Source organism: Sinocyclocheilus grahami, unplaced genomic scaffold (assembly GCF_001515645.1).
Source record: "Sinocyclocheilus grahami isolate Dianchi unplaced genomic scaffold, SAMN03320097.WGS_v1.1 scaffold523.1, whole genome shotgun sequence".
In the NCBI taxonomy this organism is placed as follows: domain Eukaryota; kingdom Metazoa; phylum Chordata; class Actinopteri; order Cypriniformes; family Cyprinidae; genus Sinocyclocheilus; species Sinocyclocheilus grahami.
This window is the reverse complement of record NW_015505702.1, coordinates 1,008,748-1,024,700: the sequence shown is the minus strand read 5'-3', so window position 1 is coordinate 1,024,700 and position 15,953 is coordinate 1,008,748. Positions and strand designations below refer to the sequence as shown.

At 38.4% G+C, this 15,953-nt stretch overlaps 1 protein-coding gene across 1 annotated transcript in view; it reads left to right on the top strand.

Annotated features, from left to right (window-relative positions):
- Window positions 1-15,953, top strand: part of LOC107555070 (collagen alpha-3(VI) chain) — a 49,231-nt gene that overhangs the window by 29,759 nt on the left and 3,519 nt on the right. The window contains exons 8-41 of the mRNA XM_016237768.1: window positions 2,104-2,709; window positions 3,854-4,465; window positions 4,638-5,237; window positions 5,363-5,977; window positions 6,088-6,422; window positions 6,556-6,634; window positions 6,839-6,984; window positions 7,131-7,223; window positions 7,327-7,380; window positions 7,846-7,917; window positions 7,998-8,024; window positions 8,145-8,189; window positions 8,284-8,337; window positions 8,434-8,496; window positions 8,618-8,683; window positions 9,011-9,064; window positions 9,403-9,438; window positions 9,595-9,657; window positions 9,870-9,932; window positions 10,172-10,234; window positions 10,538-10,600; window positions 10,827-10,877; window positions 11,625-11,660; window positions 11,798-11,860; window positions 11,942-12,004; window positions 12,318-12,350; window positions 12,461-12,497; window positions 12,632-12,643; window positions 12,749-13,242; window positions 13,916-14,018; window positions 14,147-14,848; window positions 14,967-15,066; window positions 15,243-15,295; window positions 15,392-15,652. Of these exons, the coding sequence (XP_016093254.1) occupies window positions 2,104-2,709; window positions 3,854-4,465; window positions 4,638-5,237; window positions 5,363-5,977; window positions 6,088-6,422; window positions 6,556-6,634; window positions 6,839-6,984; window positions 7,131-7,223; window positions 7,327-7,380; window positions 7,846-7,917; window positions 7,998-8,024; window positions 8,145-8,189; window positions 8,284-8,337; window positions 8,434-8,496; window positions 8,618-8,683; window positions 9,011-9,064; window positions 9,403-9,438; window positions 9,595-9,657; window positions 9,870-9,932; window positions 10,172-10,234; window positions 10,538-10,600; window positions 10,827-10,877; window positions 11,625-11,660; window positions 11,798-11,860; window positions 11,942-12,004; window positions 12,318-12,350; window positions 12,461-12,497; window positions 12,632-12,643; window positions 12,749-13,242; window positions 13,916-14,018; window positions 14,147-14,848; window positions 14,967-15,066; window positions 15,243-15,295; window positions 15,392-15,652 (5,817 nt within the window). The remainder of the gene's footprint in view (window positions 1-2,103; window positions 2,710-3,853; window positions 4,466-4,637; window positions 5,238-5,362; window positions 5,978-6,087; window positions 6,423-6,555; window positions 6,635-6,838; window positions 6,985-7,130; window positions 7,224-7,326; window positions 7,381-7,845; window positions 7,918-7,997; window positions 8,025-8,144; window positions 8,190-8,283; window positions 8,338-8,433; window positions 8,497-8,617; window positions 8,684-9,010; window positions 9,065-9,402; window positions 9,439-9,594; window positions 9,658-9,869; window positions 9,933-10,171; window positions 10,235-10,537; window positions 10,601-10,826; window positions 10,878-11,624; window positions 11,661-11,797; window positions 11,861-11,941; window positions 12,005-12,317; window positions 12,351-12,460; window positions 12,498-12,631; window positions 12,644-12,748; window positions 13,243-13,915; window positions 14,019-14,146; window positions 14,849-14,966; window positions 15,067-15,242; window positions 15,296-15,391; window positions 15,653-15,953) is intronic.

Below are 15,953 nucleotides of genomic sequence, written 5' to 3'. Positions count from 1 at the left end.
AAAAAGCCAAGGGTTTGAACTCTAGGCACTGTTAAGTTTTAAAGAGCTTGTTTGTTCGCTCTTTGGTTTGTTTTAGGTAAAGTTTTTGTCTTTTGACCAATATATCCTTCAAATTTAGACCTTATTTCACAGCCTCGTCTTCATTAAATTTAGGCAGTTTTACTCTCACCAAAATGAGGTGTTAGTATAGCAGACGGGACTAAAGTTTGGCCATTGGATTGGTTGTAAATAAACTTAAAGGACGGGAGAGCTGTTTCCCGTTTGTAGTTGTCGACCAGAGCATGCATACACCTACAGACAGTATCAAATGCCGATTGCTCACGTGACTTTGTGTTCAATTTCGTTACCCGTAGCTGAGCGAAGGAGGGATGTAGTGTTCCTGCTGGATGGCTCAGATGGCAGATGGCTTTCCCTGTGATACGCGGCTGTGTTGAAAGGATGGTGGAGAGACTGAATGTGTCTGAGAACAGAGACCGTGTGTCCGTGGTCCAGTACAGCAGAGATCCAGAGGCCAATTTCTATCTTAAAAAACATGCTTGACAAGGAGGACATGCTTGACATGGTCAGGGGTCTGAGGCACAAAAGAGGGAGACCCCTCAACACAGAGGCAGCTCTGCAGTACATGAGGGACAATATCTTCACTGCCTCCTCTGGAAGCAGACGTGCAGAAGGTGTGCCTCAGTTACTGATTCTGCTAAGTGGTGGAAGGTCATTTGATAATGTTGACACACCGGCCTCATCCCTGAAGGAGCTGGGAGTGCTTATCTTTGGGATAGGGACAAGGAGCTCAGACAGCAGGGAACTCCAGAGGATCTCTAATGAGCCTAATTATGCACTCTCAGTGAGTGACTTTGCTGACCTTCCCAGTGTCCAACAGCAGCTTTTCACTAACATTAACACAGTACTTTTAGAGTGCACATACCTCACTACTACAGTAAAAGGTAAGAAATTTACAAAACATTTTTGCTATAGTTCATTTTAAGTTTTATGGTGTCTGCTAAGGTAAGTATCTCCAGAAGTGTTTAAACATTTTTGCATATTTTATGCTTTAACATGCTAAAAACCTGAATTTTACCTAAAAGTCTGTGGCTTGTTACGGAGATACTGTTCTTTTTTGCTTCAACAAAATGAGCCAGAATTTCTACTCTTTCACTAGTGGATGGTCCAACACTGTATCTATGGACCATAATATCATAGAGACAATGGTATGGTTCTTTTACTTCAGTCACAAAGAACCATTATATAGCTTCCTTGCAGCACCTTGACAACTACCCTGCAAATGTATGACGTGAGTGAACAACATATGACAGTGTGCTTCTTTTAGTACATCAAACATCCTCATACCAGTGGGTGTTGTATAGCAAATTTTACATGTATTTCTTTTTTCATATCTTTTCTTCCTTTAATATTCACAGTGGTTTGTAGTTTGTGTAATTTTTTCCATGCAGTTACTGATTTTTTAGTGCTTTTTGAGAGATCAGATTTTATATTAAATGTGTGTACCTCAGTCTGTGTTTTGCAGATTCAGATTTAGATTTAGATTTTTTATGTTTTCTTTCTTTATTTCTAGAATTTCTAATACTTGTCTATAATGTATTTAAGAATTAATTAAGGCAAATCAGGAGTGGGGGAAGTGAATAAGCACTTTAATTTGCTTGTTTTTCCCCCATTCAAAAAAAAAAGATAGATATATAGATAGATAGATGATAGATAGATAGATAGATAGATAGATAGATAGATAGATAGATAGATAGATAGATAGATAGATAGATAGATAGATAGATAGATAGATAGATTTATAAAATGGCTATAATGTATCATGGTTGCAGTGTATCAAATTCATTTGAAAATGATCTTGCACATCTGGGAATTCCAGGTGGAAACAAAATACAGAATGATGATAAAAAACTTTCTGATACAATGTCTTACCTTTAGGTGGTGGAATCAAGTGGAAATTAGTTATGTTCACCGATCAGGAACAAAGGGTTGTACTGTTTGTAATTATATTCATGTCTTGTTGTTGTTGGGTGTGTTTTACAGACTGGCCCTCATCCAGCCAGCAGCATTTTATATTAAATCAGATCTTTTTTATTTTTGTTTTAGCAGAGTCCGAAGGACCTAAGAAGGACATCATCTTTGTGATTGATGGCTCTGAAGGTGTTGGTAGAGAGTTCCCAATTATCCAGGAGTTTGTGCGCAGAGTTGTGGAGACCCTCAATGTTGGCGAGAACAAGATCCGAGTAGGTGTGGTGCAGTATGGAGATTCACCATATGCAGACATATACCTCAACTCACACAGGACCAAAGAAGGTGTTCTAAATGGCATTAAGGAACTCCGACAGCGAGGGGGGAGACAGCGTAACCTTGGACGGGCCATTGACTTTGTTAGTCGTGAAGTTCTGACTTCTGGACGTGGTGGAAGGAAACAGGAGGGAGTTCCACAATTTGTTGTTGTGGTTTCAGGAGGAAAAGCAACAGACAATATAAGACCATATGCAACAGCACTGAAACAGTCAGGAGTCATCCCCCTTAGCATAGGAACAAGAGACGTGGACACTCAGGAATTGCAAGTGACATCCTATGTCCCCAGATTTACCTACACAGTTGATGACTTGCCTGGACTATATACAATTCAGGACACACTCATCACCACCCTGACAGAGCTATCTAGTGAGGAGTTAGCCAAATTGCGCCCTGTGTACCCTACAGGTAACTGCAATCATTTCATAATTGGGTTTCTGGTTGATGTGATAATGCTGCTGAAAAGGCCAGCATAATTTCCATTCCCATCTTATTTTTTGATAATGCTGGTCCAGCTGGTGGTTAAACTTATCTTTAACTTTTAAGTTTGTGAAATTGGTTATCCAGCATAGTCTGTCAGTTATTGTTGGTTGACCAAGGATGTCTTGTTGTTGTTAACCTAATTAAGAAACTTGCTAGAAACACCAGCATTATATGCTGAGAACAGCATCTAAAATGCAAAATGTATATCACTAGCTATGTTGGTCTTTTCAACAGTGACAGCATAAAAATATGCCTGTGAAGGTTTGAAAGTGTTCATGACATGTTTTATTATATTCCTTTAAGTCTGTTTATATTCACAGTCATAATTTAGTAATGCATGACCATTTTCCACCCTGTCTCTAACTATATGAATAAAATGCTCAGTTTTGCTGCCTCCTTTTATTTAAGTCTTCAACTTTCACTGTTATGACTGGCTAACATTTTTGCATAGTCTGTGAAAAAGTCTGTGTCCTTATTCTTGCTGCTCTTAGAAATTCCGTAAAGATATTAATTGAACAAGTGTTTACATCCTCCCATCAAATGTAAAGTAACTCAGAGCAGCAAAACATCTTCAGTTGATAAAGTCATTTTTTAAACTAATTGAATATACACTCTTAAAAATAAAGGTGCTTCAAAAGGTTCTTCAAGCGATGCCATAGAAGAACCATTTTTGGTTCCACAAAGAACCATTCAGTCAAAGGTTCTTTAAAGACCATCTCTTTCTTACCTTTTTATAATCTGAAGAACCTTTTTTTGCCACAAAGAACCTTTTGTGAAACAGAAAGGTTCTTCAGATGTTAAAGGTTCTTTATGGAACCATTTAGACCAAAAGGTTCTTCTATGGCATCGTGAAGCACTTTTATTTTTAAGAGTGTACCTGTCATTCTGTAGAAATAATAATTAAAGAATTTGATAATTTGGTATAAAATTTGCACCAGTTTGTGAATCCTGTGGTCAGACTGTAAGGTACATTTGTGTATTAGTTAAGATCTATTTATTATGGTTATGGTTATTGTTATATTTATTTTTATATGTTTTTTTATTTTCATCTCTTTATTTCAAAACATAGAGACTGTAATTCCAGTACCTGGCGGCGATAAAAGGGATGTTGTTTTCCTTATTGATGGCACAACAAAGATGCGCACTGAGTTCCCTGCCATAAGAGACATGGTTCAGCGAGTGGTGGAGAAGTTAGATGTTGGTCTTGACAATGTGAGAGTCTCAGTTGTGCAGTACAGTGATGATCCCAATCTGGAGTTTCTTCTCAATGAGCACTCCACTAAGGATGAAGTTCGCCAGGCAATACGAAGAATGAGAAGCAAAGGTGGCAATCAGCTTAACACTGGCCAGGCTCTGGAATATGTTTCAAAGAACATCTATCAAAGATCAGCTGGAAGCCGTGTAGAAGAGGGTGTGCCCCAGTTTCTCATCTTGGTAACCGGAGGAAAGTCAAATGATGATGTGTCTGGCCCTGCTAACCAACTGAAGTCAAGCCGTATTGCTCCCTTAGCAGTTGGCGCTCATAATGCTGATGAAGAGGAGTTAAAATTAATTTCCTTTAGTCCAGAACTAACATACACCATTAGAGACTTCCAGCAACTTCCAAGAGTGGAGCAAGAGCTTTTAACCAAAGTCAGTACCATGACCAGAGATGACATTTCGGCCCCCACTGTGCCTAAAGGTATGCCACATTTTCTGGTTGTGTTAAAAACATTATTTTAAGGTTAATCCACATTAGCAGAGCATTTGATGCCAAATTTAGTCATGCCATGTTTACTTATATACACGCACATAGCTTTAATAGATCATGCATAAATTTATTAGTAAATGTATTCATTTTTATTTCTTACCAGTCCCACTCAATCTTGGAAGAAAGGACATCATCTTCCTCATTGATGGCTCTGACAGTGTTGGACAAAGCGGTGTTGCTCACATTCGTGACTTTATCATGAAAGTGGTTGATCAGCTTGATGTACGACCTGACCAAGTTCGCGTGGCTCTGGTACAGTATGGTGAAAGACCTCAAACTGAATTTTCTTTGAACTCCCACAACAACAAGCAATCTGTTGTCTCTGCCATTAAGAGATTCCGTCATATGGGTGGACGTGGTGCTGACCTAGCTGAGGCGATAAAGTATGTCATTCGAAATGAGCTCCAGGCAACTGCTGGGGTACGTCTTGCACAAGCTTCTCAGCATTTAGTTGTGCTAACTGGTGGAAGATCAACCTCCGATGTATCTACTTATGGCCCACTTCTCAAAGGCTCTCGCATCAATTGTATAGGAATTGGTGCAGAAAATGCAGACCCAAGACAGCTGGAACAGATTAGTACCACTTCTGATGACATCCTGCAGGTGGCTACATTCCCAAATCTTCCAAACATACAGAGCAAATTTATAGCCAGGCTTAATGGAACAATTATAGAGAAGCCTCCTACTTACTTCGAAGAGATAGGTATGTGGAGCTTTAATGTCTTTGTTATGTTAGACATACTTTACATGATGGGTGTATAATAATAGGCCTTAAATATTGGTTGATTGGTTTGTTTAGCCTGATTTATTTTCTCTGATTTCCCCTAGATCCTGTACTCCCACAGGCCAAGGCTGCTGACATTGTGTTTTTGGTTGATGGCTCAATCAATCTTGGCAGGGACAATTTTAAAGAGGTTATGAAATTCATTCTCAATTTAATTGACCTGTTCTTCACTGAGAGAGACAATCTTCGAATTGGTCTAGCACATTATGCTACAGATGTGACCGATGAGTTCTACCTCAATACTTACAAAAATAAGGATGACATTATCAATGCCATAATTCGAGCAGAATACAAGGGAGGTCGGGAAATTAAAACAGGCAATGCCATTCGCCATGTTCAGAAAACACACTTTGTAAAAGCAAGAGGCAGTCGGAAGGATGAGGGAATTCCACAGATCCTGATGGTAGTCACTGGTGGACGGTCAAGGGATAACAGCAAATCAGCAGCACTTGCTCTCAAAGCCAGTGGTGTGCGCATCTATGCTGTTGGGGTGGGTGACACTGAGGACGAGCTCAATAATTTGGGCAGTGAAGCTACAACAGTGGCCCGAGCCAGCACCTTCCAAGAGCTCTCTGAACTGAATGAGCAGATTTTGGAAACACTGGATGATGAGGTGAAAGGAATAGGATTGTGCACTGGAGTAAAGACTGCTACACAAGGTTTGGTTTTTGAGTTTTTTTTTTATAAAGTGAAAGTACATTTTAAGTGTTCTGAACAGAGGTTTACTCTTAATTTTTATTAATTCCCATCTGTTTCTCCTCCCTGGCAGAATGCAAGTTGGATGTTCTTGTCGGGTTTGATGTGGCTTCACAGAACATCTTTGCTGCTCAAAGGTCATTAGAGACTAAGGTGGCTGCTATTCTCCAACGCATTACCCAGATGCAGCCCATCAGCTGCACTTCTGGCCAGGTTCCCTCAATACAAGTGGGCATGCTAGTGATGGACTCTGCCTCTGAGCCTGTTCAGCTGGACTTCACCAACAGATACAAAGAGCTTCTTGAGCCCTTTAAGGCCCTCCGAAACCGTGGACCTTTTGTTCTAAACGGTGCAACAATCAAAGCATATGCTGATAGATTCAGGAGTCAGCCTTCAGATAGTGTCAAGGTACATCTTTTTCATTTTAACCTCAAAATCGAACCATAGTGTATGTATATATTGTATGTACTGTATATCTCTGTATATTTATAAACAATTATTTGTATTTAATACAATTAATTGCTGTTTTACACCCATAAAGGTTGTGATCCACTTAACTGATGGATTAGATGCCCAGTATAACATCCTGAAAGAGCGAGTTGATCTGATGCGTTCAGCTGGTAAGAATAATCATGATTATAGATATGAAAATGTCTGATGAATTTCATTACTTTACACTCAAATATCTATAGGTTGTATGTCCAGTTTCTTTATTTCCCTATTCACCAGTACTTTTGGAATGTTTGTTGTTGATGATGATGATTCAGACATCTCACAATACTGTATGTTACCACACACATTTTAATATTTCTCTTTTTCTTAAGGTGTCAGTAGTTTCATTCTTGTTGCCCTGGAGAGAGTGCCACGATTTGAGGATGCAGTTCTCTTGGAATTTGGCCGTGGCTTTAGGTACACACGACCTCTGCGTGTCAACCTCATGGACTTGGATTATGAACTTCTGGAAGAACTGGTAAGAATTGTCCTCATTACTGTCCACATTAAATTAGCAAACTAAGGAATAACCTACAGTACTATATGTAGGGATAACAAAAAGAGATGAATGTGTTTGTCTAATATGATTGTGGTTGTCTCTTTTTTTTTATTTTTTTTTTTAAGGATAACATTGCTGAGCGGGAATGCTGTTCTGTTCCTTGCAAGTGTAATGGCCAGAGAGGGGACAGAGGAGCTGTTGGTGTTCCTGGATCAAAGGTCAAATTCATTCTTCGAGAAACAACATATTTTAGGCTAGAACAAAGGTGAAAATTATGAAATTTATCAGTGTTTGCTCATGTCAATGTTTGATTGTCTCTAGGGTCAATCTGGTGGTGAAGGCTTCAGTGGACATCCTGGTGATGAAGGTGGTCCGGTGAGCATCTACTAATTATCTACTATGAATATGTAAAAGGATTTAAAAGGCATATTTTTTCACTCACTTTTGTCTGTGACACAACATCTAGCTTCTCACTAGTTTCTAATTGCCCACTTTATCACTACACATAAAGTTACATTTATTTTCCAGCATGCACTAATAAATAAACAGATCCTCTACATACCTTTGCACAGTGTTGTGGTAGCATCTTATAAAATGTATGTTACATAATCAGATTTGTAAGTTTTTGAATTTAAACCATAACACTGGAGTTTATTTTCTATTTATGTAATGATTTTGCTCACAAATACATAAAAATCCCTCCCTACCCCATATTTATCATCAACATAAGAATTCATCATGAACAACCTGAAACTTTGCTGTTGTCATTTTAACAAAAATGCAACATTTGTGCATGTGGCATTTTGTTTCTTATGACTGAGATAATCCATATTTTCTCAGGGAGAGAGAGGTCCACCTGGTGTAAATGGAACTCAAGGATTCCAAGGATGTCCGGGTCAAAGAGGTGTTAAAGTAAGTTCACTTACGAGGGCACTTTATGGTTAAAATATGTTTCGTGACTAATCCAATGCATTTGTTTTTCTTTTATTCAGGGATCTCGAGGATACAATGGTGAAAAGGTAAGAATAACCTTTTGCAATCATTTCATAATAAATAATAATATATTACCATCATTAACAGTAACATTTAAATTTCAATATAAGTATATGTTTAATTGATACCATTTGTTTTCTTTTTAGGGTGAAATCGGAGAGATTGGTTTAGATGGAATCAATGGAGAGGAGGTCAGCTATTTATCATTTTGTATCAATGACCAGTTTTACAATGGTTTGTACAAGTCTTTGTGTATGCCAATTAAAATTGGTTGTTGTCTTTCAGGGAACAAGTGGTGTTGCTGGCCCTTCAGGAGATAGAGGAAACCCTGGCCAAATGGTAAGTCATGTAGAATATAGTCATGGGTTAAGATATGTGGAATATATTCAAAATAAATAAATATGGTTTATCTGATCTTTTTTTATGTGTCTATAGGGGCCTAAAGGGGCCAAAGGCCAGGCAGGAGATGTTGGTCAGACTGGAATCCGTGGTGATCCAGTATGTATTATATAAATAGTCAGAGATGTCTGCTCTCTTATTTACTCAAGAATTTGACTTAATTTAGAATGAGTATATCTTCCTTCAATAAGTAAGGTTGATGCTGTTGTTGTTGTTTTAGGGCATCCCCGGAAGAGACAACAACCAGAGGGGTCCAAAAGGGGATCCAGGCGATGCTGGCCCACCGGTATGGTCACATGTTCATGGATCAATATTGTAAAGGACCAAGCTTCATCTCAGCTTCATTTATAGTTCTGCACTATAATAATCTCATTTTAAAAATCATAGAAGTTGTTTTATTAATTATTTATCATTCGATTAAACTATTATTTCTCATTACATGTAATTTTAGTCTCTGACCATGATCAAACTGTAAGACTTTGCCAAGCTCTACATATAGTAGTAGTTACTACACATTTTGTTAGTGTGTGCTATTAAATCTGTGTTTGTGTCAATGTGAATAAAATCCACAACTGTAATGTGATCTTGAAGTTCATTAAAGTGTTTTCTTTAGGGAGAGCCAGGTGTGGATGGAAATAAGGGAGGTCCTAGTGAACCAGGCAGACGGGTATGCTTCCTCAACCAAAGATAATGTCTTTTTGAACTTACCCCACAGTGCTGAATAGGCTAAGATTATTTCAATCAGTTCATAAATAATCTCTTAAAGCCCCAAAACAGCTCAATCAAATGTTTAGAATCTAAAGAGTCTAAAGAAATGTGTACACTGATATGAGATAAAACTAAATTTTTAATTTGGCTTTGATAACTTCAGATTAGAATTTATCTCAGGTTTAAGCCATGTTATCTATGGCAATACATTATTTGAAAAGTTATGTGTAAGATCCATGAAATGTTGAATGACAGATGTTCTGTTCATAATCTTATTCAACTTCTCTTTTGAAAAAGGGTCCTGATGGTAGAAGAGGGCCTCCTGGCCAAGCTGTGAGTAGACATTTCATGCCATTGATGAACATAAACATTATTTTAACACACATAGAGATCCATTAAAAGCTGTTGTTTATGGGTTCAACAGTTTATTAAATGTATTGAATTTATTTGAATTTGTTGAATTGATTAATGGCCCTGTTGCATTTTTAGGGTGCTCCTGGAAGGCCTGGAAGTGATGGTTTACCAGGAGAGACAGGAATTGGAGGATCTCGGGTAAATTAGTCAGTTGTGAAAAAACAAGACAGGTCCTATGACATGTTGTACATGCATACATAATGGTTAAATCTGGTTTACAGTCTGGGTACATTTATTTATTTTGTATGCACAAATTTACACACCTGCCTTGCAATAAAATGTTCAATATTATTATCGAATAGAAATATATAATACATAATATAAATGTTGTTTATCTGTACTTGATTAAGGGTCCCGCTGGACCAATTGGAGCACCTGGTATTAGAGGAGAGGATGGAAACCCTGGTCCAAGGGTAAGAGAAGTTCAAGCATGTTCTTTTTCTTGTTTTCTCTGCTACTAAAACAATGATTTAATAAATGATTATGACAATTTGTGTGCAGACAAAATGTTTAATACTCTCTCACACACACACAATATTTATTTTTGGTTTATGACTTAATAAAAGAAAAAGATCCTGGTTTATATGAGGAAAGCATTCCTCTTATTTTATATATATATATATATATATATATATTTATTTATTTATTTTAGGGGCCAGGAGGATTGCCAGGACCTGCTGGAGAAAAGGGTAGAAGAGGTGCCGTTGGCCGAAAGGTACTGGTTACTTAAGCAACATTTATCAATTCATTGCTAAGCAGTTGCACTCTCATGTTCCAGTTACCATTGGCAAGCTTAAGCAATTTTTTAAAGAAAACATCTTAATGTCAACTTAAAGCAAAGCTTCTGGGGAGTTTGTATTTGTACAATTTGGGAAGAGGAAATTATGTTACATTTTTGTTTCAATGCATTAATATGAGAAGTAGGGTGCTCGTTCAGCTGTTAAATGTATAACCATTGCATCTTTTATACCTTATTATCTATAAAACTATGATTTACTTTTTCTCATTCACTCTAAAGGGTGAACCAGGAGAACCAGGACCTAAAGGTGTCGTTGGACCCTTGGGACCCCGTGGGGAGCCTGTAAGAGAGGAGTCATAGTCTGCACCAGTCATACAAAATACATTTCATACATTGACACAGATAATGTCCATCAGCATTATTATATGAGACATTCACAAATAGATTGGATGATTATAAACATTACTTCCATATTAAAACACATAGCACATTGTAAATTTATCAGATCACTCTATTGTATATCAGCAATTTAGCCTAGATCAAACTAAGGAGTTTCCTGTGTATACAGGGTGAGGATGGACAAGATGGGTTTGGTATACCTGGTCCCAAAGGAAGAAAGGTGAGTGTGTGTATAAAGATTAAACAATGTTTTTCATGCTTTTTCAATGAACCATAAATAGCACATTCACCTGTGGAACATCCCAGAGTTTACAGGCGGTAGGCAATTAAAGTCACAGTTACAATAACTTGAAACATTAATGAGACCTTCCAAGGGTCCCTGCTCACCTGCTTGAACATGCAATAGTTCTGCTGCAGGGAGGCATGAGGACTGCAGATAAACTAAGCGATGGCCAGAGCAATACACTGCAATGTCCGTAATGTAAGATACCTAAGACAGGGACACAGGAAGGACAGTTGAAGGTCTGTGCAGTGGCAAACCACGTGTAACCCTCAAACTTGTCTTGGTGTCTTGGTGGACAAATGGAGTAATATCGCACAGCAAGAACTGGCAAATCTGGTGCAGTCCACAAGGATGAGATGCACTGTAGTACTTAATGCAGCTGGTGACCGCATAAGATACTCACTGCAACCTTTGATATAGACCACCCTTTGTTGAGGGACTCATTATTTAATTTCTGTTCATCAAATGTCTGAGAAACCTGTTCAGTTTATGTCTCAGTTGTTGAATCTTTTTATATTCATACAAATGTTTACACATTTTTAAGAAATTTTCTTAAAAGCAGTTCAATGTGAGTGGATATTTATTTTTATTTATTTATTATATTTCTTCTTTTCTTTTCTTTTTTGCTGAGTACGTACATATCAAAATGTATTTTACAGTGAACACTCTTTAATGTTATTTTAGGGTGATGAAGGTTTCCCTGGTTTCCCAGGTCCAAAGGTGAGATTACTGAAGTTGTCTGCACCCTTGAATGTTTTACAGTATATACAGTACCTTTTCTACTAATGCACTCCCTTCAAATTCTGCTGTGCAAAACAATGGAATTAACTAAATGTTAAAACTGAATTGATTCAAAGGTTGAAGCGGGTGACCCTGGTTCAAAGGGAGGACCTGGACCTAGGGGAAACAATGGCCAGAGTGTGAGTAATGTTGATTGAACAAATTTTAATAAGGTCTTCATATCCATACTGCTGGTAATCTCTGATAATATGTTTGTGTAGGGTACTTCAGGGGAACCTGGTGGACCTGGACAAAAGGGAGATATTGGATACCCAGGGCCCTATGTAAGCACCATACTTTAATATAATATGCTTTAAAAGTAAAAAAAAAACGTTGTTACAAATCTTTAAATACAGGAATGCTGACTTGCATTAAGGGGACTAAGTTGAGGCATTACTAGGGATGTTCTTTCTTACAAAGTCTACAATTCTCTCTGCAAATCACAAGCTTTGATTTACTCAAGCTGTTACAATTTTTTTTAACTAGTGACAGACATTAGTTTGGCACACAAAACTGCTCAGTGGAATAAATCCAGATTGCTCTACCCAGCTGTGTTCACCTGTTGAGAAAGTGTTTTTTGTCTGTTGTCAAAAACAGGGCCGAAAAGGATCCAGAGGAACTGGTCCGGTGGTATGTACTTTTTCCTTTCTTTCACTGTACAAGTGTCTTTATTATTTAGTCCTACTTACATGCTTGGAACATTAATGTCAAAACATTTTTCTTTTTTTTTGTCCTTACAGCCATGTGATCTGGTCAAGAAAATTAGGGATAACTGTCGTAAGTATAGTGATTGTCCAATGTTTAATTATACTGTTTTTCTTGTAGTTTGAGTTATATCTTTATATGCTTTTTTATAGTTATACTTTTAGGTTGTGAAATCTTACTGTATTTTTTGACTCTCTTTTTTTTAGCCTGCTGCTATGGTAAGTGATTAGTGAACAATCTCTGTAATTGCACTATACTTTTAGGGTCACAGTTTAAAGCACACATTGCATAGCTTTTTCATTTTTGAGTTTCTAATTCCTCAGGTGCTCAGGAATGTCCCCTATACCCTACTGAGTTGGCCTTTGCCCTGGATGCATCAGATGGTGTATCGCGCTCTGCTTTCAACAACATGCGAGACACTGTTCTCCGCCTAGTCAGTGACATCACTGTTGCTGAGAGCAACTGTCCCCGAGGTGCTCGTGTTGCTCTAGCGCTCTACAATAATGAGGTGACTACTGAGATCCGCTTTGCAGATACCCAAAAGAAGCGAGCACTTGTTGAGCGAGTTCAAGGGCTCCAGACTCAGCAGACCCGTAAGCAGCGCAGCTTGGAGACAGCCATGAACTTTGTTGCACAGAACACGTTCAAAAGAGTTCGCAGTGGGTTCCTTGTGCGCAAGGTTGCTGTTTTCTTTGTCAACGGCCCTGTTACATCCACACAAGAATTCAGTGCTGCTGCTCTACGCCTCTACGATGCAGGAATTTCCTCTGTATTCCTCCTTAACCGTGAAGATCGACAACTCACAAGAGCCTTGCAGGTAGGGGCAGTAGAAGGGCAAATATTGTAATTTGTGTCTGTAAGATTTCCATTTGCATTACTGTTGGTAAAAGTTTTTAATCATGCAGTATGCTTCCTCACTCCTCTGTGGTTCATCAGCTGGTCATCAGCTGTCCTTTGTCCTTACACATCAGTTTAGAAAGTCAACTCATCACAGCAGTTGATGCTTAGAAAACAACTTGTGACAGTAGTTGTTTCATCGCCCCAGTATATAGGCTTGAAGTCTTTGCACTGAACGTCATAACATTATAACACAAAACATTAGTACACTTCATAACACAAAACATTAGTTTTGTGCTCTAATATTTTGTTCGGCTTAAAAATGTCAAATTATTGGTTCATATACCAATAAAAATTGGTATATGAACAACAACAAGTGATTTTGAATAATGTGTTAAGTAACTTAATGCCTTCACTGAGGTAACTTCCGGATCAATTTGCAGCTCAGGTAAATTTGCAGTGTTTGAAGTTAAATGGAGGGAAATGTCAAACATTTGGACAAATGAACTGTAATTAACTATACACAAACTCTATCTGACAGGTTTAATTTGTGTTTTAGTGAACCAGTAGTAAATTAAGTTAAAACCTGACACAGCTGATTGCATTTGGCATGAAAGAAAGCATACCTTTAAGTGTTACATTTACTGTTTCAGCTTAACAACACTGCTTTAGCCCAGATTGTCGTCCTACCCTCACCTGGAAGTCCTGAATACAACAATGGCATCAAGAAGATCATGACCTGCCATATCTGCCGGGGTAAAACTGTCATCATGCATAACAGAGTTCAGCAAACAAGAAAGGCCACCAAACTTTTTAAAATGACAAAACAATACCAACAGAGAACGTCTGAATGTCAGTTTTCTTCTTTAACATTTTTTTTCCAGACTTCTGTGCCCCGGATCAGATGTGTGATTATATCCCTGCACGTGGAGTCCGAGACCGAAGGGATCCCACAACTGACTTGGACATCGACATGGCCTTCATTCTTGATAGCTCAGAGAGCACCTGGCCCTCTGTCTTCACAGAGATAAAGCAATATGTGGCTTTAATGATAGAACAGCTAGAGATGTCCCCTGAGCCGGCCAGCACTACCCATCATGCTCGAGTAGCACTTGTTCAGCATGCACCTTATGAATACTTGCACAATGGCAGTGGCATTCCCATCAGCGTGACCTTTGGTTTGACAGATCACAAGTCACCAAACAGTGTCCGAAGCTTCCTACAGGATAAGGTGCACCAGCTGGAAGGAGGACGCGCCCTTGCAGATGCTCTTGAAGGCACTGTTGAGCATGTGTTTGAGAAGGTGCCACATCCCCGCCATTTGAAGGTATTAGTTCTGTTGGTGACTGGACCAGTTGAACTGCATGAGGAGAGGATAATAAGGGCTGCCACTGAAGTTAAATGTAAAGGATACTTCATAGTGGTGATGGCAGTTGGAAAGCTGTACAGTACAGGTGATGTCCGTGTCTTGGCCCAAGTGGCAAGCGAGCCTTCAGATGTATTCTTTAAGAGGGTGGATAGACCTTCAGGTTTCTATGATGACCATATTCAGACATTTGCCAGACTGTTGCCCAAGTACCTTGGCCGTAAGTCAGAGGATTGTTTTAACATGCTCAAAACGTCCATTGATGTATTAGCCTGTCATTTCATACCAGGTTTTCTCCGGGAACTGTTATTGACAGTTTCTTCATTCTTTCTGTATAGTTGAAAATGCTTTCTACTTGTCACCTGAAGTCTCTAAGAAGTGTCAGTGGCATCAGAGTGACCAGCCACACAAATTCCCATTCAGTTTTCCACAAACAGAGTGAGTATATATATATGAGCATTGTGTTCTGTAAACCGCATACAATATGTGCATTTTAAATGTTGCATTTTAGACCAAAAACAATTTACAAGACAGTATGAGTTGCTAAATAATTTAATTCACATTAATATTGAGTTAATACGTTGTGTGACTGTTGCTATGGTGTCTTTTTCCAGGACACACCAGAAGCATCATGGACAGCAGGAGGTTCATGACAGAAAACATATCGGTACTGAGTGTATGCATCGTAAGGTTGTGGGTATTTGTTTGTAGAGAAATGTTTGGGGTTGAAATCTGGTCACACTGTGTGTATGTTTGTGTCCAGAAACAGGTATGGAGAAAATGCATCTGGTTAATGTCACCGCCAGTGGATTTGCCCTACAGTGGTTGAGTGGTGATTCAAAGGCCATCCATGAGGTTACTGTGACTCTCCTGAAGGATCATAGTCTAGTGCTAAGGAAAAATGTAACTGGCAGCCATCTCTCCATTTCTGAGTTGGAGGCAGCCGAAACCTATCACGTAGTGGTCAACACTCACAGTGTCAATGGTCATGTTGCCAGTACCTACAAAGGCATTGTTCCCACAAGTAAGCTCATGTTTTTTCACATAAATTACTCTGTGTGATTATGAATTCAAGAAACATGTTGTGTAGTTGCGATTATAAGTATGAATGAATAAGTAATGAATGAAAAAGTATTAAATGAACAGCTAAAAAAAAAACTGTCATCTACTTCACTATGAAGCAGTATGACTTTTTATATTTCAGTGGAACACACAACTAGTTATTTAGCAGAATGTCCAGACTGTTCTTTTCCATACATTGATTAATTTAGAATTTATTTAAATTGCTTGTGGTACAGTTATGATAGATGATAAAAGAACTTCCT